Source organism: Schistocerca nitens, chromosome 11 (assembly GCF_023898315.1).
Source record: "Schistocerca nitens isolate TAMUIC-IGC-003100 chromosome 11, iqSchNite1.1, whole genome shotgun sequence".
Lineage (NCBI taxonomy): Eukaryota > Metazoa > Arthropoda > Insecta > Orthoptera > Acrididae > Schistocerca > Schistocerca nitens.
Window position 1 is genome coordinate 102,698,345 of NC_064624.1, and position 21,766 is coordinate 102,720,110.

General features: G+C 47.5%; 1 protein-coding gene across 4 annotated transcripts in view; it reads left to right on the top strand.

Moving 5' to 3' along the window:
• LOC126213314 (ubiquitin-conjugating enzyme E2 J2) overlaps positions 1–21,766 on the top strand; it is a 68,506-nt gene that overhangs the window by 36,220 nt on the left and 10,520 nt on the right. For all 4 annotated transcript variants that reach the window (XM_049941001.1, XM_049940999.1, XM_049941000.1 and 1 more), the window contains exon 5: positions 1,903–2,031. In XM_049941001.1, the coding sequence (XP_049796958.1) occupies positions 1,903–2,031 (129 nt within the window). The remainder of the gene's footprint in view (positions 1–1,902; positions 2,032–21,766) is intronic.

Here is a 21,766-nt window from a genome sequence, read left to right on the forward strand (position 1 = left end):
TTCATCTGGATAATAGCTACCATAATTAGTGTCCTTTCCAGTGTAAATATTAAAGTCCCATACATACCCGGAACTGCTTTCACAGAGTTCGTACAATTTGATGCCAAATCTGCTACGCTTTGATGGAATATATTGCTTCCATGTAAGCCGTCCTTTCCAGAGCGACGACGATTCGTCAACAGTGATGTTCCTTTCTGGCACGGACACTGATCTGAATTTATGCCGCAGATGCTCCGTAATGGGATGAATTTTGAATAGTTTTCTGCTGATAGTGCCTAGTGGATCATATGAGGTTTTGTCAGCAAAGTGGAGGAATTTCAATAGAAGATGAATCCGCTTTACACTCGTCACTTTCCTGAAGAAAGGTGTGTCAACTGATTCCCTCTTTGAAAAGAACATTTTGTGGTCTGGTTTGTGAAGAATTCCTTGAAGTACGAGCATTCCAATAAGTGTTTTTACCTCGTCGCGTATAGTATTCTGCCAACTGTGAACCCTGGAGCGTGCTGCTAAATTGGGATGAGAAGCTATGAACTGTTCTGCATATAAGTTTGTCTGTTCAGCTATCATTGTGCACAAAGCATCATCCACAAAACACATAAAACAACTCATCACATCGTTTTGTTTTAGAGGTACAACTGTACCACTATTACCACTGAACAAATATTGAATACAAACTGAACTAGCACGCACAAATTCACTAGGTACCGTCTGCTGCAGTAGTGTCTTGGCATCAGATGTTTCTGAATCGAAGTCACTTTCTCTAGCCTCAACATCTGTATCTTGAAAACTTTCAGAACTCTCACTGAAATTGTCACTTTCTAAAAGCAGCTTCTCAATTTCTGAATCTGATAAACAACTTCTTTTTGCCATTGCAAAAGATCACTCACTAACGCTGCGGTAAACACAGACGAAAAAGGCGCGCTTTTGCAGCTGCTTCACAGGACGCATTTTCTCGACACGCGCTCGGGTGGACAATGTTATAACTTGCCTAGAACACGCTGTGTCGCGTGAAAAGAGCTGCCGTTTAGTGGACGAAGCTCAACTAATACCACATTGTCAACGACAGGCCGATAACTCGTCATTCCCACTAGCTACTAGCCACAGAACGCAGTGGACGAATATATCCGTCTAACCCACTGTGCAGTAGCAGAGCATAGACGGATATATCCGTCATGCCCACTTAAAAGGTTAACCGTGGCAGCACGCAAATAGTTTATAAACAGTACCATTTGGGAGATGCTTTAACCTTTGACCCAAAAGTTAATCATGGTGCATTTTTGGGTGTCAGATGAATCAGTCACTTTGTATCTATATTAAGACAACAACTGCACTGTTTTCTGCGTCCGCCTGACATGCTCTGTACATCATCCACGTGGTGGTCACATTAATGTCACTGGGCCGCGTACTTAGTTTGACTGTTTGACAATAACTGAACTTGCAGAACACCATCACAAACTGAATTAGAGAGTTAGATTGCAAAATTTTTACATTCCATTTGGTTTAATTATTACAGTGAAGTACCACAATGCCACACAACTTAATTTAGCAGAGTGGGGTTCTAATTATAAAAAACAGTATATTAAAAATGTAAATTCAACTTTATTTTTCATATGTTGTTATACATATCTCCACATAAAAACTATTTTGTTTTTTACTTAAGTGTGTGATTATGAAAATTAGGCATTAAAAATGTAGTACTTTCATACATAAACACTCTACATATCATCATTTTTGTGTCTTATGTCTATATAAGATGTATAATTTGTACATAATTTTATCTTTGTTCGACATTCTGTTGTCACGTGACGGTGGCCCGAGAAGCCGAAAGTTGGTTCGTAAACAAATAAATATAATTTTGCAGACCATTAGGAAATACAGTGGAATTTGTTTGTGTTGTTACAGATTGAGAAGAGTCCTACCCTGGGGAGTATAGAGTCGTCTGACCACGAGAAGCGGGTCCTGGCTGCACATAGCCTAGAGTTCAATCTGAAGGACAAAATTTTTCGTGAGCTGTTCCCAGACCTTGTTGAGGTAAGTTGAATACTCTAGTAATTAACATACGAGGGCTATCTGTAGAGTTACACCTGTTAGAATCAGTTGCAAAATTTGTGCTGTGCGTGGACAGAATGTGATGAGTGAAGGTGTTGTTGGTTCGTGATGTCATTTGAGTGGAAGAACAAAGTTCCTGATGGTGACAGAAGTGGCCATAGACAACTTTCCACAGATTTCTTAGATTCGTGAGCAAGCAATTACGGTACTCTGAGTTTTGTGTTTGAGTCCAAAACTACTTTCTGGGAAACACGGCTCGGTGGATGACTGCTTCCCTGGCTTCATTTCTTCATGTCTAACAGAATCGTGGCCCGAGGGAAGAGTCTATTTGTTGTGCCAATGCATAGACAGAACAGCAACTGACTGCCGAATGATTCTACTGCCGCCAACATACATTGTGCATAAGGACGACGAAGGTAATGTAAAAGGCATTAGGGCTCATATGGCGGTATATAGACAGTCATTTTTCCCTCACTCTGTTCGCGAGTGGTACAGGGTACCCTCCGCCACACACTGTACAGTGGCTTGCGGAGTACCGATGTAGATGTAAGGTGTGGACTTATACCGTCTTGCCCAAAAAGATGATTAAAATCACACCAAAATTTTGACAGCTGGGAATGTTACAGTGACTGTTTTTGAGACACGAAAAGAATCTGGTTTATGAATTTTATGGAATGACGAACAACATTCAGCAATTATGAAGCCTGCTGTGACAATTAAGAAAACTGAACAGTACCAGTCAAAATGACTGTCATGCTCTTTCAACTGCCAGTTCACATCTTTTAATGACATTGCTTGGGCACAGTGCCTCCAAGTGACACACTTTTGAATGTTTCCCCTACAGCCCAGGCTCTGTTAAAGTGGTTTCCATCACTTCACATTTTCAAAAAATGTGTGTCAGCTGTCAACTTTTTGATTTCTATGGAAAACTTGAAGGTATTGCCACGGGCCAGCTGCAGTCACAGGAGGCAGAATGTTAAGTGGGACGGATTTGTCTGCTCGGTAAGAGGTCGGATTGGATTGTTTGGGGGAAGAGGTCGTCGGTCTCATCGGATTAGGGAAGGACGGGGAAGGAAGTCGGCCGTGCCCTTTCGAAGGAACCGTCCCGGCATTTGCCTGGAGCGATTTAGGGAAATCACGGAAAACCTAAATCGGGATGGCCGGACGCGGGATTGAACCGTCGTCCTCCCGAATGCGAGTCCAGTGTGCTAACCACTGCGTCACCTCTCTCTGTGGTAAGAGATGTGTAAATCTGAGTGGCAATTACATTGAGAAGCCAAAGGGATGTAATATTTCTTTTCTGACTGTTCGGATTTTTTTTCACTATTGCAGTTCAGACATTCCACCAGTACAGAGCATCTGCCCAGTGTTTCTGCAGTTGTATCAGCAAGGGAACTCTCGTATCGCATCACGCTGATAAGATGCGCTGTAATGGTGGAATGCCAAAATCAAAGTAGCACAATATGACGACTTTTCAACAAATTATTATTTTTTTATATTTATGGAAAGTACAACCAGACACACCACAGTGACACAGTTAACTAAATTAAGATATCCTATACAAACAGTCAAATTTTTCCACATAGTAGCCAACATCAGTTACCCACTTCACCAATTGAGGTCGAGCAACCGCATGCAGAGTGCACGAGAGCCTGAACTGGGTGAGGCTGTCGGCCATTTTACGGCTTTGACAGTAGCGTGCTGGCCGTATAGTCTCTTTTGTAGACCCTCAGAGATGGAAGCCCAGAGGTGCTAAGTCAGGAGTGTGTGGTGAATGTGGTTGCCAAATTTGTCAATGAGCTCAACAGTTGTAAAACTGTTGCAGGGCATGTTGTATACCCATGTTGCTGGCCCGACTTTTCAAAATTTGGACTTTAGGCACAGTCAGTGTCTTCTTGTACCGTGATGAACTGACAGTCGTTTCGGCCCCGAGACATCCGAAAGAACTGCACCCTGCCTATCCCGTATGTCTACGCGTGTTACTTTGTCTGCAGATGGCGGTCTCTCGAATTTTTTCTTTGTGGGAGATCTCTCCGGTCGTCATTCTACGGACTTGTCTTGAAGATTCCTGCTCGTAGTGTTGACACCGGGTATCTACACCTGTGACTGTGTTCGAGAAAGCGTCGGCTTCGGCCTCGTATTGGTCCAGCAGATCCAGACAAATTTCCACTAATAACTGTTTTGGTCTCTCGTAAGTGTCTGAGGGACCCATCTCGCACAAATTTTTCGATAACTGAGATTGTGTAACATCTCGTCTGGGGCATTAGTCAGTATTTGGCTGTGTAGACAATTACGTGACCGTAATCCACTAGCCGTCACAGATTACTCGATAGAGATGCCGTTCACTGTGAGGGACGGCAGTTGAGAAAGGTCGACCAGGGCGTGGGCTATCGTGCTCGTCCTTTCCGCGGCTATTGAAGTTAGAGATCCACCACCTCGCATTGCTAGAGTCTACTGTATCACCTCCACGTGCCTTTGGAAAGTGTCGAATTTGTTTGGCACTGTAAAATTAGTTTGTGAAGGAATTGTGGAAAATGTGGGGAAATGAGGAGGAAGTAGTGCCGTATCAGTTACGAATGTATTGCAAAGAATAGTACAAAGATATGGGATGAAACGTAGCATAAAATAAGTGTGGTGTGACGATCACAATCGGCAAGGTGGAGAATGTCACAACTGGAATAGCACGAGGTGTGGAACAACTGAAGAAGGTGGAGAGTCCAAAGTATCTGGGGAGCTTAATATGGGGTGTCTACAAATGTTTACACTGATAAAAAGACTATTGTAACTCTTTTACTGACAATATAATGTGATTGGACAGATAAACAAATTCTGTCACCAAGCGGCAGCAGTTAACTTAGGCGAGGTTTCGGAGCCAGTGGCTCCTTCTTCTGGCAGAAAAGTTGTAGGGGAATGAAGAGGGATTAAGGAAAAGGACTGGAGAGATTTAGGAAAAGCAGTGCAGTCCAGATGTCAGCCCGCACCCCGGGTCGGGAGACTTAGTTGATGGGATGAGAGGGAAAGATTGACAGTTGGTGACTGCTCCAGACAAGGTTTGAAAACTTGAGAGCTTAAAAGTGGAAGACAGGGTAATATGCAAGACAGAGATTACTGCTAAAATATTGTGCACGAGTTAGTACGAATGAAAAGCTGAGTGCATCGTATGTAACAGAGGCGGGAGGGGGAGATGGTGGAAAATAAAGACAGGTCAGAAAATGAGAAATGTAGGAAACTAAAATGGAGTGAAAAAAGGAATAGTTACTGAGAAGAAATGCTGGGACGGAATGAATTAACATAAATTAATGCCAGGTGGGTGGCAAAAACCTGAACACGTAGCGCTAGTTCCCACCTGCGGAGTTCTGAGAAAGCGGTGTCTGTGGTGAAAACAGGCTCCTAGGGCAGTACTGTCGTGTCGTAGAATGTGCTCTGCAACAGGATATTGTGTGTTGCTAGTATACACCACTTGCCTATGCCCATTCATCGTGACTGATAACTGGGTGATAGTCATACCGATGTAAAAGTTTCACAGGTGGCGCTCCCTTTGATAGTATACGGTTTGCCAGTTACAGGTGGTGGTTGGAGGGTGCCTAGGGCAAGTCGTGCAGTGGGGACAGTAACAGACGTAAAAACCGTAGGGTAGAGAGATGAGTGCAGAAGGAGCATAGGGGCTGACAAGGATATAGCGGAGGTTGGGAGGGTGACAAAAAGCTTAATCTAGGTGTCGTGGGCAAAATCTCGGATGGAACGGATCTCATTTCAGGGCAAGAATTTTATGAAGTCGAGGCCTTGTCAAAGTAGCTGATTAATACGTTCAAGACCGGTATAATACCGAGTGAAAAGTGGTGTGCTCTGAAGTTGTTTTTTGGAGGGATCGGCAGTACCAGGATTGGATGTGGTGTACCCAATGTCATCCCCCATGTACTGGTCTGTCTGCTGCTGAACATTTCCTTAGTCAGCTCCCACCTGATTTCAAACCTATGACTCCTACTCGCCTTAATCTACTTCCTACTTACCAGTAGTTACTTCACCTTTGAGGGGCAGACACAAACAGATCAGGATTTCAGCCACGGGAACCGGGACGGCACCTTGTTCGAATCTTTTCGTGGGCCACTTGGAGGGGGCTTTTCTGGGATCCGTAAACCTTCAGATCCTGGTTCGGTTTAGATACATTGACGACATCTTTGTCATACGGACTCGCAGTGAGCTCGACATGTTAAAATTCCTGGAATCTCTAAATACCTTCCACAATTAAATTTCTCACATTCCTGTTCCGAATTGCGTGCCACTTTCCTTGATGTTGATCTCGTTCCAAAGGCCATTTACACACTTCTTTCTACATGAAAACTACTAATAAACAGCAGTGCTTACATTAAATAGTTGCCACCCTTTCCGTGTCAGATGTTCACTCCCAAATAGCCTTGTCATTCGAGGCAAACATATTTGTTCAGATGCAGACAATTACAGCAGTACACCACCATTCTCACCTCAGCCTTCACTGGAAGTAATTACACCTCCAGCCTAGTTCAAAAGCAGATTTTCCGGGCCATCACTTCCAATCCTGGTACTGCTGATCCCTCTTGTCACACGCAGTATTATCCTGGTCTCGAATATATTAATCAGGTACTTCAACAAGGCTTTGATTTCCTAAAATTGCGCCCTGTAACAAAATCTATTTTGCCCTACACACCTAGAGTAGTTTTTTGGCACTCTCCCAATTTCCCCAATATTCTTATCAGACACTGTGCTCGTTCTGCACTCGTATGCCTACCCTACGGCTCCTACCCCTGTGACGGTCCCCACTGCAAGACTTATCCTATGCACCATCCTACCAGCCCTGTAACTGGCAAACTGTATACTATCAAAGGGAGAGCCACCGGTGAAACGACACTTCGTATACCAGCTGTTACGTAAACAGTGTTCGGCCTTTTACATCGGTATGACTACCACCGAGTTACCGGTTAGGAGAATGAATGGGCATAGGCAGAGGGTGTATACAGCCACACACACTATGTCCTGTATCTGGCCTTAATTTATGTTAATTCCTTCCGTCTCAGCATTTCTTAACAGCAACTACTCCTTTCTTCACTTCGTTTTAGTTTTCTACATATCTCATTTTCTGATCTGTCTGTTTTTCCCCATCTCCCCTCCCACCTCTGTTACAAACAATGCACTTAGCTTTTCACCTATATTAACTTGTGCATGATGTTTTAGCAGTAGCCTCTGTCTTGCCTATTGTCCCGTATTCTGCCTTTTAAGCTGTCAGGTTTTACAATCTCGTCTGGTGCAGTCCCCAACAATCAGTCTTTGCCTTCTCGTCTTGTCTGCTAAGTCCCCCCTGACCCGGGGTTCTGGGTGACTTTTCTGAACTGTGCCCTTTTTCCTTGTCCTCTCAAGTCCTTTTCCTTCCCCTTCAACTCTTCTGCTGGAAGAAGGAGCCAGTGTCTCTGAAAGCTTGCACAAGTTAAACCTTGTTGTTTGTGTGTTCTCCTCCTGCCGCTTGGTGAGGAGATTATTTTATCTGTCCAATCATATTATATTGTGAAAAATTATTTTCATTGTAACTCTTTATTGTATACAGTAAATGAAGCATTTGTTGTACCACTTACGCCTCTACTCATTAAGTTTGGAACCTTACATAAACATTTAATACAAGTAATGCACTTCAGTACGTCGATCACTTCAACGTGTGCAACCTCTGTTAACCTGCAGAATATCAACACTGTATTCAATCTCTTGCCAAACATTCTGCAACATGCCTAGTGTGATTGTATCATTGGCATTTTTGATGCGGTGTTGCAATGTCACAATTAGGAACTGCTGTTTTGTTCGCAATATCTTTCACAAACCCCCAAAGAAAGAAATCTAAGGCAGTATAATGTCAGGTGATCTTGGGGATCGTGGGATTGAAATGTCTCTGCAAATCCAACTGGTGGGGAAGGTTTCATTAAGAAATTCATGGACTTCTAGAGCCCAGTGAGGGAGAGTGCCATCTAGCTGACAAATGATAGTGTCTTACATATCCTGTAGCTGACGAATGGCATTATTCAACATTTCTTGGTAAATATATCAACTGACATTGCTTTCAAGGAACAAAAATTGATCAGTCGCTCAGTCAGTCACACGTGAACCCACACAACTACACATTATTAACCTTTAGACTCTCCCGAGTGTGATCTCCTGTGATATGAGGAATTTCTGATCCCCAGGTATGGGCATTATGATAGTTAACTGAGCCACAAACATGAAATGCAACCTCACTGGAAAAGCACACATTCTTCAAGAACTCACAGTCCACATCCAAATGGCTCGGCATATCCTTTGCAGATAGTTCATATTTTGGGTGATCGTCTGATTGTAATGCCTGAACAATTTGAACCTTGTAGGCTTGCAATTCAACATATGCAAACCACTTTAAGGCTGCTCCCGTGAAGCTTGGCTAATAGATTTCTGTGGCGCCCTCGTGAATGTCGTTTGAAGTGCCGGCAGAATTTCCTCCGAAAGAGATGGTCTGCCACTGCTTACCTGTTTCAGAACCGACCGCATTGTTAAAAAATAGTTTCCATCCTGATTAACTTTACATCAGGTGCATCATGGGACACAAACTTCCACTGCCCAGTAGTCAGTGATTCGGTTTCTGCTAGCCACACGACATAGCTGAGCTTTCTCCCGATGGGAATGCGTTTTTACAATATAGCTCGCATAGCGCTTCTCGGGGCAGAAGTGTTGAACGAGACACAGCTGTTCGTAAACTTCGTGGGTTCCCTTGTAGACCTGTAACAAAAACAGATGTTACCATAAATATAATTAAATATTAATCTTCACAAGGGTCAGTGTGGGCCAGTCAGCACAGCTTGTCTCGCACGCTCTATGTTGTCTGGTTGTCTTCACAAGGGTCAGTGTGGGCCAGTCAGCACAGCTTGTCTCGCACGCTCTATGTTGTCTGGTTGTCTTCACAATGGTCAGTGTGGGCCAGTCAGCACAGCTTGTCTCGCACGCTCTATGTTGTCTGGTTGTCTTCACAAGGGTCAGTGTGGGCCAGTCAGCACAGCTTGTCTCGCACGCTCTATGTTGTCTGGTTGTCTTCACAAGGGACACCCTGTACAAGAGTGTGGAAGAAACAGAGATTAATGAGAAGGGGAGGCAAGTGGAAACATTCTGATAGAATGTTAGAAGCACTGTATGTGGCAAGGATGTGCCTCAAAACAGCAAAAGGGTTATATATCGGGCATACTGTGAAGGCGTGCTGAAAAATAATTCCGTCAAATTTTTATTCTGTTCTCAGTATCAGTTGAAGTATAACACGTCGTGCATATTACTCAGACTTTCCCACTTCGCTGATGAAGTTGCAACATTTTACTACTAGAGGCACTCTGAAGTGTAGCATGTAATGTGGCAGTTTGTAACTTAACTGCAATCAGGAACTTGAAGAGTTTGTCCATACACAGATCACAATTTCCTTCAACTATACACGAGAGCTGTGATATCTGCAACAATCAGACCTCGGGTTCACTGTCATCGATGATCTGCACGGCCCTGACTTTGAACTGGCCAATTTTCATCTGTTTCCAGAATTTAAAGAACACCGTTGTCAGAGTTGAAAGAACACCTTCGAGGACTTAAGTTCAATGGTGAGGAAGTGGTGCAGGCAGGGGTGAGGTTGTGGCTCTGTCAACAGAGAGGAACATTCTACAGTGACAATATCAACATACTGGTCTCCGATAGGGAGAAATGTGAATGGCGCCGTGGCGTCTGTTGAAAAATAAATATATAGACATAAGGAATAAAAGTCTACAGGGAGCGGCAGAAATAGCTTACGGTTTTCATTTGTGCACAGTATGGCAGTTGCGTGGAGGGGGGGGAGGGATATGCAGCATTCGTGAGGTTACTTGAGGCAGTGCTCCAGTGAGCATTTCACGTTCGTCATCGAGATGTATTTTAAAAGTGGTGACCACACATCACCTTCATAGGCTTTTTCATGTGAGTAGTTGGCAGCAAATTCCATCCTGTAACATGATTAAGTTGTGGGTCAAGAACTTCAGATCAACTGGTTCAACATTAAAACAAACGCCTAAAGACCGTCAAAGTCAGTCAGAACACCAGACAACATAGAGCGTGCGAGACAAGCTGTGCTGACTGGCCCACACTGACCCTTGTGAAGACAACCAGACAACATAGAGCGTGCGAGACAAGCTGTGCTGACTGGCCCACACTGACCCTTGTGAAGACAACCAGACCAAATAGAGCGTGCGAGACAAGCTGTGCTGACTGGCCCACACTGACCCTTGTGAAGACAACCAGACAACATAGAGCGTGCGAGACAAGCTGTGCTGACTGGCCCACACTGACCCTTGTGAAGACAACCAGACAACATAGAGCGTGCGAGACAAGCTGTGCTGACTGGCCCACACTGACCCTTGTGAAGACAACCAGACAACATAGAGCGTGCGAGACAAGCTGTGCTGACTGGCCCACACTGACCCTTGTGAAGACAACCAGACCAAATAGAGCGTGCGAGACAAGCTGTGCTGACTGGCCCACACTGACCCTTGTGAAGACAACCAGACCAAATAGAGCGTGCGAGACAAGCTGTGCTGACTGGCCCACACTGACCCTTGTGAAGACAACCAGACCAAATAGAGCGTGCGAGACAATCTGTGCTGACTGGCCCACACTGACCCTTGTGAAGACAACCAGACAACATAGAGCGTGCGAGACAAGCTGTGCTGACTGGCCCACACTGACCCTTGTGAAGACAACCAGACAACATAGAGCGTGCGAGACAAGCTGTGCTGACTGGCCCACACTGACCATTGTGAAGACAACCAGACAACATAGAGCGTGCGAGACAAGCTGTGCTGACTGGCCCACACTGACCCTTGTGAAGACAACCAGACAACATAGAGCGTGCGAGACAAGCTGTGCTGACTGGCCCACACTGACCCTTGTGAAGACAACCAGACAACATAGAGCGTGCGAGACAAGCTGTGCTGACTGGCCCACACTGACCCTTGTGAAGACAACCAGACAACATAGAGCGTGCGAGACAAGCTGTGCTGACTGGCCCACACTGACCCTTGTGAAGACAACCAGACCAAATAGCGCGTGCGAGACAAGCTGTGCTGACTGGCCCACACTGACCCTTGTGAAGACAACCAGACCAAATAGAGCGTGCAAGACAAGCTGTGCTGACTGGCCCACACTGACCCTTGTGAAGACAACCAGACAACATAGAGCGTGCGAGACAAGCTGTGCTGACTGGCCCACACTGACCCTTGTGAAGACAACCAGACAACATAGAGCGTGCGAGACAAGCTGTGCTGACTGGCCCACACTGACCCTTGTGAAGACAACCAGACCAAATAGAGCGTGCGAGACAAGCTGTGCTGACTGGCCCACACTGACCCTTGTGAAGACAACCAGACCAAATAGAGCGTGCGAGACAAGCTGTGCTGACTGGCCCACACTGACCCTTGTGAAGACAACCAGACCAAATAGAGCGTGCGAGACAAGCTGTGCTGACTGGCCCACACTGACCCTTGTGAAGACAACCAGACCATATAGAGCGTGCGAGACAAGCTGTGCTGACTGGTCCACACTGACCCTTGTGAAGACAACCAGACCAAATAGAGCGTGCGAGACAAGCTGTGCTGACTGGCCCACACTGACCCTTGTGAAGACAACCAGACCAAATAGAGCGTGCGAGACAAGCTGTGCTGACTGGCCCACACTGACCCTTGTGAAGACAACCAGACAACATAGAGCGTGCGAGACAAGCTGTGCTGACTGGCCCACACTGACCCTTGTGAAGACAACCAGACCAAATAGCGCGTGCGAGACAAGCTGTGCTGACTGGCCCACACTGACCCTTGTGAAGACAACCAGACCAAATAGAGTGTGCGAGACAAGCTGTGCTGACTGGCCCACACTGACCCTTGTGAAGACAACCAGACAACATAGAGCGTGCGAGACAAGCTGTGCTGACTGGCCCACACTGACCCTTGTGAAGACAACCAGACCAAATAGAGCGTGCGAGACAAGCTGTGCTGACTGGCCCACACTGACCCTTGTGAAGACAACCAGATCAAATAGAGCGTGCGAGACAAGCTGTGCTGACTGGCCCACACTGACCCTTGTGAAGACAACCAGACAACATAGAGCGTGCGAGACAAGCTGTGCTGACTGGCCCACACTGACCCTTGTGAAGACAACCAGACAACATAGAGCGTGCGAGACAAGCTGTGCTGACTGGCCCACACTGACCCTTGTGAAGACAACCAGACCAAATAGAGCGTGCGAGACAAGCTGTGCTGACTGGCCCACACTGACCCTTGTGAAGACAACCAGATCAAATAGAGCGTGCGAGACAAGCTGTGCTGACTGGCCCACCACTGACCCTTGTGAAGACAACCAGACCATATAGAGCGTGCGAGACAAGCTGTGCTGACTGGCCCACACTGACCCTTGTGAAGACAACCAGACAACATAGAGCGTGCGAGACAAGCTGTGCTGACTGGCCCACACTGACCCTTGTGAAGACAACCAGACCAAATAGAGCGTGCGAGACAAGCTGTGCTGACTGGCCCACACTGACCCTTGTGAAGACAACCAGACAACATAGAGCGTGCGAGACAAGCTGTGCTGACTGGCCCACACTGACCCTTGTGAAGACAACCAGACAACATAGAGCGTGCGAGACAAGCTGTGCTGACTGGCCCACACTGACCCTTGTGAAGACTACCAGACCAAATAGAGCGTGCGAGACAAGCTGTGCTGACTGGCCCACACTGACCCTTGTGAAGACAACCAGACCAAATAGAGCGTGCGAGACAAGCTGTGCTGACTGGCCCACACTGACCCTTGTGAAGACAACCAGACCAAATAGAGCGTGCGAGACAATCTGTGCTGACTGGCCCACACTGACCCTTGTGAAGACAACCAGACAACATAGAGCGTGCGAGACAAGCTGTGCTGACTGGCCCACACTGACCCTTGTGAAGACAACCAGACCAAATAGAGCGTGCGAGACAAGCTGTGCTGACTGGCCCACACTGACCCTTGTGAAGACAACCAGACCAAATAGAGCGTGCGAGACAAGCTGTGCTGACTGGCCCACACTGACCCTTGTGAAGACAACCAGACAACATAGAGCGTGCGAGACAAGCTGTGCTGACTGGCCCACACTGACCCTTGTGAAGACAACCAGACCAAATAGCGCGTGCGAGACAAGCTGTGCTGACTGGCCCACACTGACCCTTGTGAAGACAACCAGACCAAATAGAGCGTGCGAGACAAGCTGTGCTGACTGGCCCACACTGACCCTTGTGAAGACAACCAGACAACATAGAGCGTGCGAGACAAGCTGTGCTGACTGGCCCACACTGACCCTTGTGAAGACAACCAGACAACATAGAGCGTGCGAGACAAGCTGTGCTGACTGGCCCACACTGACCCTTGTGAAGACAACCAGACCAAATAGTGCGTGCGAGACAAGCTGTGCTGACTGGCCCACACTGACCCTTGTGAAGACAACCAGACCAAATAGAGCGTGCGAGACAAGCTGTGCTGACTGGCCCACACTGACCCTTGTGAAGACAACCAGACAACATAGAGCGTGCGAGACAAGCTGTGCTGACTGGCCCACACTGACCCTTGTGAAGACAACCAGACCAAATAGAGCGTGCGAGACAAGCTGTGCTGACTGGCCCACACTGACCCTTGTGAAGACAACCAGACAACATAGAGCGTGCGAGACAAGCTGTGCTGACTGGCCCACACTGACCCTTGTGAAGACAACCAGACAACATAGAGCGTGCGAGACAAGCTGTGCTGACTGGCCCACACTGACCCTTGTGAAGACTACCAGACCAAATAGCGCGTGCGAGACAAGCTGTGCTGACTGGCCCACACTGACCCTTGTGAAGACAACCAGACCAAATAGAGCGTGCGAGACAAGCTGTGCTGACTGGCCCACACTGACCCTTGTGAAGACAACCAGACCAAATAGAGCGTGCGAGACAATCTGTGCTGACTGGCCCACACTGACCCTTGTGAAGACAACCAGACAACATAGAGCGTGCGAGACAAGCTGTGCTGACTGGCCCACACTGACCCTTGTGAAGACTACCAGACCAAATAGAGCGTGCGAGACAAGCTGTGCTGACTGGCCCACACTGACCCTTGTGAAGACAACCAGACCAAATAGCGCGTGCGAGACAAGCTGTGCTGACTGGCCCACACTGACCCTTGTGAAGACAACCAGACCAAATAGAGCGTGCGAGACAAGCTGTGCTGACTGGCCCACACTGACCCTTGTGAAGACAACCAGACAACATAGAGCGTGCGAGACAAGCTGTGCTGACTGGCCCACACTGACCCTTGTGAAGACAACCAGACAACATAGAGCGTGCGAGACAAGCTGTGCTGACTGGCCCACACTGACCCTTGTGAAGACTACCAGACCAAATAGAGCGTGCGAGACAAGCTGTGCTGACTGGCCCACACTGACCCTTGTGAAGACAACCAGACCAAATAGAGCGTGCGAGACAAGCTGTGCTGACTGGCCCACACTGACCCTTGTGAAGACAACCAGACCAAATAGAGCGTGCGAGACAATCTGTGCTGACTGGCCCACACTGACCCTTGTGAAGACAACCAGACAACATAGAGCGTGCGAGACAAGCTGTGCTGACTGGCCCACACTGACCCTTGTGAAGACAACCAGACCAAATAGAGCGTGCGAGACAAGCTGTGCTGACTGGCCCACACTGACCCTTGTGAAGACAACCAGACCAAATAGAGCGTGCGAGACAAGCTGTGCTGACTGGCCCACACTGACCCTTGTGAAGACAACCAGACAACATAGAGCGTGCGAGACAAGCTGTGCTGACTGGCCCACACTGACCCTTGTGAAGACAACCAGACCAAATAGCGCGTGCGAGACAAGCTGTGCTGACTGGCCCACACTGACCCTTGTGAAGACAACCAGACCAAATAGAGCGTGCGAGACAAGCTGTGCTGACTGGCCCACACTGACCCTTGTGAAGACAACCAGACCAAATAGAGCGTGCGAGACAAGCTGTGCTGACTGGCCCACACTGACCCTTGTGAAGACAACCAGATCAAATAGAGCGTGCGAGACAAGCTGTGCTGACTGGCCCACCACTGACCCTTGTGAAGACAACCAGACCATATAGAGCGTGCGAGACAAGCTGTGCTGACTGGCCCACACTGACCCTTGTGAAGACAACCAGACAACATAGAGCGTGCGAGACAAGCTGTGCTGACTGGCCCACACTGACCCTTGTGAAGACAACCAGACCAAATAGAGCGTGCGAGACAAGCTGTGCTGACTGGCCCACACTGACCCTTGTGAAGACAACCAGACAACATAGAGCGTGCGAGACAAGCTGTGCTGACTGGCCCACACTGACCCTTGTGAAGACAACCAGACAACATAGAGCGTGCGAGACAAGCTGTGCTGACTGGCCCACACTGACCCTTGTGAAGACTACCAGACCAAATAGAGCGTGCGAGACAAGCTGTGCTGACTGGCCCACACTGACCCTTGTGAAGACAACCAGACCAAATAGAGCGTGCGAGACAAGCTGTGCTGACTGGCCCACACTGACCCTTGTGAAGACAACCAGACCAAATAGAGCGTGCGAGACAATCTGTGCTGACTGGCCCACACTGACCCTTGTGAAGACAACCAGACAATATAGAGCGTGCGAGACAAGCTGTGCTGACTGGCCCACACTGACCCTTGTGAAGACAACCAGACCAAATAGAGCGTGCGAGACAAGCTGTGCTGACTGGCCCACACTGACCCTTGTGAAGACAACCAGACCAAATAGAGCGTGCGAGACAAGCTGTACTGACTGGCCCACACTGACCCTTGTGAAGACAACCAGACAACATAGAGCGTGCGAGACAAGCTGTGCTGACTGGCCCACACTGACCCTTGTGAAGACAACCAGACCAAATAGCGCGTGCGAGACAAGCTGTGCTGACTGGCCCACACTGACCCTTGTGAAGACAACCAGACCAAATAGAGCGTGCGAGACAAGCTGTGCTGACTGGCCCACACTGACCCTTGTGAAGACAACCAGACAACATAGAGCGTGCGAGACAAGCTGTGCTGACTGGCCCACACTGACCCTTGTGAAGACAACCAGACAACATAGAGCGTGCGAGACAAGCTGTGCTGACTGGCCCACACTGACCCTTGTGAAGACAACCAGACCAAATAGCGCGTGCGAGACAAGCTGTGCTGACTGGCCCACACTGACCCTTGTGAAGACAACCAGACCAAATAGAGCGTGCGAGACAAGCTGTGCTGACTGGCCCACACTGACCCTTGTGAAGACAACCAGACAACATAGAGCGTGCGAGACAAGCTGTGCTGACTGGCCCACACTGACCCTTGTGAAGACAACCAGACCAAATAGAGCGTGCGAGACAAGCTGTGCTGACTGGCCCACACTGACCCTTGTGAAGACAACCAGACAACATAGAGCGTGCGAGACAAGCTGTGCTGACTGGCCCACACTGACCCTTGTGAAGACAACCAGACCAAATAGCGCGTGCGAGACAAGCTGTGCTGACTGGCCCACACTGACCCTTGTGAAGACAACCAGACCAAATAGAGCGTGCGAGACAAGCTGTGCTGACTGGCCCACACTGACCCTTGTGAAGACAACCAGACAACATAGAGCGTGCGAGACAAGCTGTGCTGACTGGCCCACACTGACCCTTGTGAAGACAACCAGACAACATAGAGCGTGCGAGACAAGCTGTGCTGACTGGCCCACACTGACCCTTGTGAAGACTACCAGACCAAATAGAGCGTGCGAGACAAGCTGTGCTGACTGGCCCACACTGACCCTTGTGAAGACAACCAGACCAAATAGAGCGTGCGAGACAAGCTGTGCTGACTGGCCCACACTGACCCTTGTGAAGACAACCAGACCAAATAGAGCGTGCGAGACAATCTGTGCTGACTGGCCCACACTGACCCTTGTGAAGACAACCAGACAACATAGAGCGTGCGAGACAAGCTGTGCTGACTGGCCCACACTGACCCTTGTGAAGACAACCAGACCAAATAGAGCGTGCGAGACAAGCTGTGCTGACTGGCCCACACTGACCCTTGTGAAGACAACCAGACCAAATAGAGCGTGCGAGACAAGCTGTGCTGACTGGCCCACACTGACCCTTGTGAAGACAACCAGACAACATAGAGCGTGCGAGACAAGCTGTGCTGACTGGCCCACACTGACCCTTGTGAAGACAACCAGACCAAATAGCGCGTGCGAGACAAGCTGTGCTGACTGGCCCACACTGACCCTTGTGAAGACAACCAGACCAAATAGAGCGTGCGAGACAAGCTGTGCTGACTGGCCCACACTGACCCTTGTGAAGACAACCAGACAACATAGAGCGTGCGAGACAAGCTGTGCTGACTGGCCCACACTGACCCTTGTGAAGACAACCAGACAACATAGAGCGTGCGAGACAAGCTGTGCTGACTGGCCCACACAGACCCTTGTGAAGACAACCAGACCAAATAGCGCGTGCGAGACAAGCTGTGCTGACTGGCCCACACTGACCCTTGTGAAGACAACCAGACCAAATAGAGCGTGCGAGACAAGCTGTGCTGACTGGCCCACACTGACCCTTGTGAAGACAACCAGACAACATAGAGCGTGCGAGACAAGCTGTGCTGACTGGCCCACACTGACCCTTGTGAAGACAACCAGACCAAATAGAGCGTGCGAGACAAGCTGTGCTGACTGGCCCACACTGACCCTTGTGAAGACAACCAGACAACATAGAGCGTGCGAGACAAGCTGTGCTGACTGGCCCACACTGACCATTGTGAAGACAACCAGACAACATCGAGCGTGCGAGACAAGCTGTGCTGACTGGCCCACACTGACCCTTGTGAAGACAACCAGACAACATAGAGCGTGCGAGACAAGCTGTGCTGACTGGCCCACACTGACCCTTGTGAAGACAACCAGACCAAATAGAGCGTGCGAGACAAGCTGTGCTGACTGGCCCACACTGACCCTTGTGAAGACAACCAGACAACATAGAGCGTGCGAGACAAGCTGTGCTGACTGGCCCACACTGACCCTTGTGAAGACAACCAGACAACATAGAGCGTGCGAGACAAGCTGTGCTGACTGGCCCACACTGACCATTGTGAAGACAACCAGACAACATAGAGCGTGCGAGACAAGCTGTGCTGACTGGCCCACACTGACCCTTGTGAAGACAACCAGACAACATAGAGCGTGCGAGACAAGCTGTGCTGACTGGCCCACACTGACCATTGTGAAGACAACCAGACCAAATAGAGCGTGCGAGACAAGCTGTGCTGACTGGCCCACACTGACCCTTGTGAAGACAACCAGACCAAATAGAGCGTGCGAGACAAGCTGTGCTGACGCGCACACTGACCCTTGTGAAGACAACCTAGACAACATAGAGCGTACGAGACAAGCTGTGCTGACTGGCCCACACTGACCCTTCTGAAGACAAACTGCTGCTCTTCAAATGTTTGACCACTCGTTTAGAAGAATACTGCACGAGGAGCTACACTTTCACCTTTACAAAACTGACAATTAGTGTAATAGTGAGAATTAATTAAGCTTTTGAAAGACTGCCGACTTACGGAATGAATGAATGATTGATCTGATGAATGGCAATAGAATCACATGTATGAGTGATTACACTTGATTCTATCTTGACAGATATGTTGACGAACAAAATTTTTGCTGTCGGTTGGACACACACTCGCAACGCTTAGATGAACACTCCCTGCATAGTTCCAAAGTCACAATGTGGTGTGGGGTTACTAAGAAATGTGTTATAGGGCAAACAGTTACACTAAACCGAGAACGTTACTTGAGAATGTTGGACACTTTCTTAATTCCTGAACTGAAAAGAGAACGTCGGGGTGTGAAAAAGATTTTGTTCGAACGAGAGAGAGAGAGAGAGAGAGAGAGAGAGAGAGAGAGAGAGAGAGAGAGAGAGAGAGAGAGAGAGAGAGCGCAACTGCCCACACAGCTAATGATGTAATGGGTTACTCGAGGAGGAATAGGAAGTGGCCGCATAACCTCTCTCGCAGCTGTGGCATTGCTTGGCCAGCTCATTCCCCAGATCTCAGCTTTTGACTTTTCCCTCCTTTGAGGATTTTTATGTCTGTAAAAGGTTACATTTATGTTCCTGTCTCTCGCTCGTGCTCTCCTCCCCCCACCCCTCCTCCCCCCTTCTTCTTCTTCTTCTTCTTCTTCTTCTTCTTCTTTCAGATATTACTGCCAGTCCCTGTATAACGTTAACAAAGTTGTTTTATTTAAAAAGTTTTGAGAGTTTCCAGATAAAGAAATTGGAGTCATTACTTTTCAGCACATCCTCATATGTTCCAATCTTGATGTTTACCTGGGTAATAAAAGGAAAATAGAAAAGAAAAATAAAAGCTAGTAAGATGAAATTTTGAGAAACAGTGTTTGAGTGACAAAGACAGAAATGTTAAGGAGTGACAGGATCGGGGAATTAGTAAGGAGGGACCATTACAGGGTAGTGTAGAGCAGTGGTTCCCAACCCACATGCTGCAGGCAGCGTGGCACTGGACCGTGAGCATCGGACAAGTCAGAGATGAGATAGAAGGTATTGGGAGCTTCAGGGATTTCATTCGTCGGTTGTCTATCAGCCAGAAAAGAATGAAATAAGAATTGAAATGCTTCCCAGTATTTTTTTATGTTTAAAATTACCCATATTTATTGTGTGCAACCAGGCTACTGGAAGTCTACAGCCTTAGAGACTGCACTACAGGGCTGGCCACCCGTGGCCTAACACGTATCATGCCACATGATAGCAATTTGTCAAGGCTGTAGTTCCTCGGACACAAATGTCGACGAGACCCGCTCGTTTAAATTTTGCTCGTTTACTATCCTGGCACGAGAATAAGAAAGGGCAGTTTTTTCTGTTTGTCTTTGGCCGGCTAAGAGTGTAAGAGACAAAGCTTTCTCAGATTTCTTGTACTGGAGGGTGAAGGAAGCAACCATCTGGCATTTGCACGAAGTGACCTGGGTGAGCACAGAAAACATATATCTGGAAGGCCAACCTGAGAATTAAATCTGGGTCTCTTGAATGCCCGTCTAGGGCGTTAGCCAATGTACCTCTTTGCTCAGTACCTGTGGAGATACTGCATAATTACTGTTCACCGAGATAATTGATGAGCTTTATGAAAACTGTCTACGTGAATGAGTCATCTGAACTGAACTTTTCTGAAAAGTAAGGACTGGAGTGGATGGAATATAGATAGTCAGTTGAGACTAAAATTAACCAGTTTTAATCCAAATATTGTTCTCTCGTGGGTCAGAAATAACATTACTCACTTGACTTTGAGTTTTAATATAGTTGTGACAGCTAAGTGAATGTAATAAATGTTTTTGCTTGTGTACTTAGATACTAGGCCTCTAAGTTTCTTTTATAAAATAGGTGTCCACACAGCTAAAAATGTTGGAAACTGCCAGTATAGAGGAATGGAGGTTCAGGTGGTGTGGACATGTTAAGTGAATGGAAGTGAGGAAGCTACCCAGGAATATATAAGAAATGAAAGGGAAGGGACAAAGACTGCGGCAGATTGCTGGAAGGAGTGAAAGAAAGGAGATGATGAGGTCGAGGTGGAGACAGAATATTGGGAAGACAGAAGACGCTGGAGAGACTCCTGTTCCAAACAAACCCAGTCAGCTGCTGGAAACTGGAGTAGGGGGAGGAGGAGGAGGTGGTGGTGGTAAATGCCATTTTGGATAGCTCTCCTGCAGCTGTTGCTGCTATCTGTTGTGGTGAAAATGAAACAAGTAGGCTGTTAGTTGAAAGATTCAAAAATGAATTCTAAGCTGTACAGTGATGGGGGTTAGTGTCCCAGCTACCGACCTTCTAGCTATTCTCCCTGGTGCGCTCTCGTTTGCAAGTTCTTTACCAAAAAAAAAAATTTTGGTATTTTGCGTGATGCTCAGTAGCGTAAAAAGTACTAATATTTTGACTGGTCCCCTGGTGTAATAGATAAGGCCCTTGATATGCAGAAGGTTGTAGGTTTGAATCTTTTCAGGTACTTTGAATTTTTTTATTTTTAAATTTGTGTCAGAATTATTTTGTTCATTTTTTTTATTCAGTTAATCAGTTTAAATGTAATTTTTTATTTCTGTTCCTTTGTCACCTCATTTTAATCATCGTATCAACTTCTTCATATGCTCTCGAATTTCTTCCTATCATTCTCTTTCCGCTTGAAATCTTTGTTCGTGTGATTTTATTTTAGGGATTAATTTCAAATTTTTTTATTTGTTTTGTTTTAGTTATTGCATATTTAATTTTGTTTATCATCCTATTTTTTGTCCATGCTATTGCATTCATTATTTCTATTCCACATTTTGCTTGAATTTTATTTTACTTAGACTCCCTTCTTTGGTTTTAATCTTCATCTGTTTTATTTGTCCATTGTATTGTATGGTATTGAACTGAGGACTTAGAAACAACGGAGAGGCTTCGTCCCCGCCGTGGCCCTCCGTGGTCCACAACACGCTACAGCAGTCCACTCACCCCACCGCTGCCCCACACAGGGTTGTCAGGTTCGGCCCTCAGTGGGGGCCTCCCCCCCCCTCCCTCTGCCCTCACCGGGAATGTATTACACCAGACGAGTGTAACCCCAATG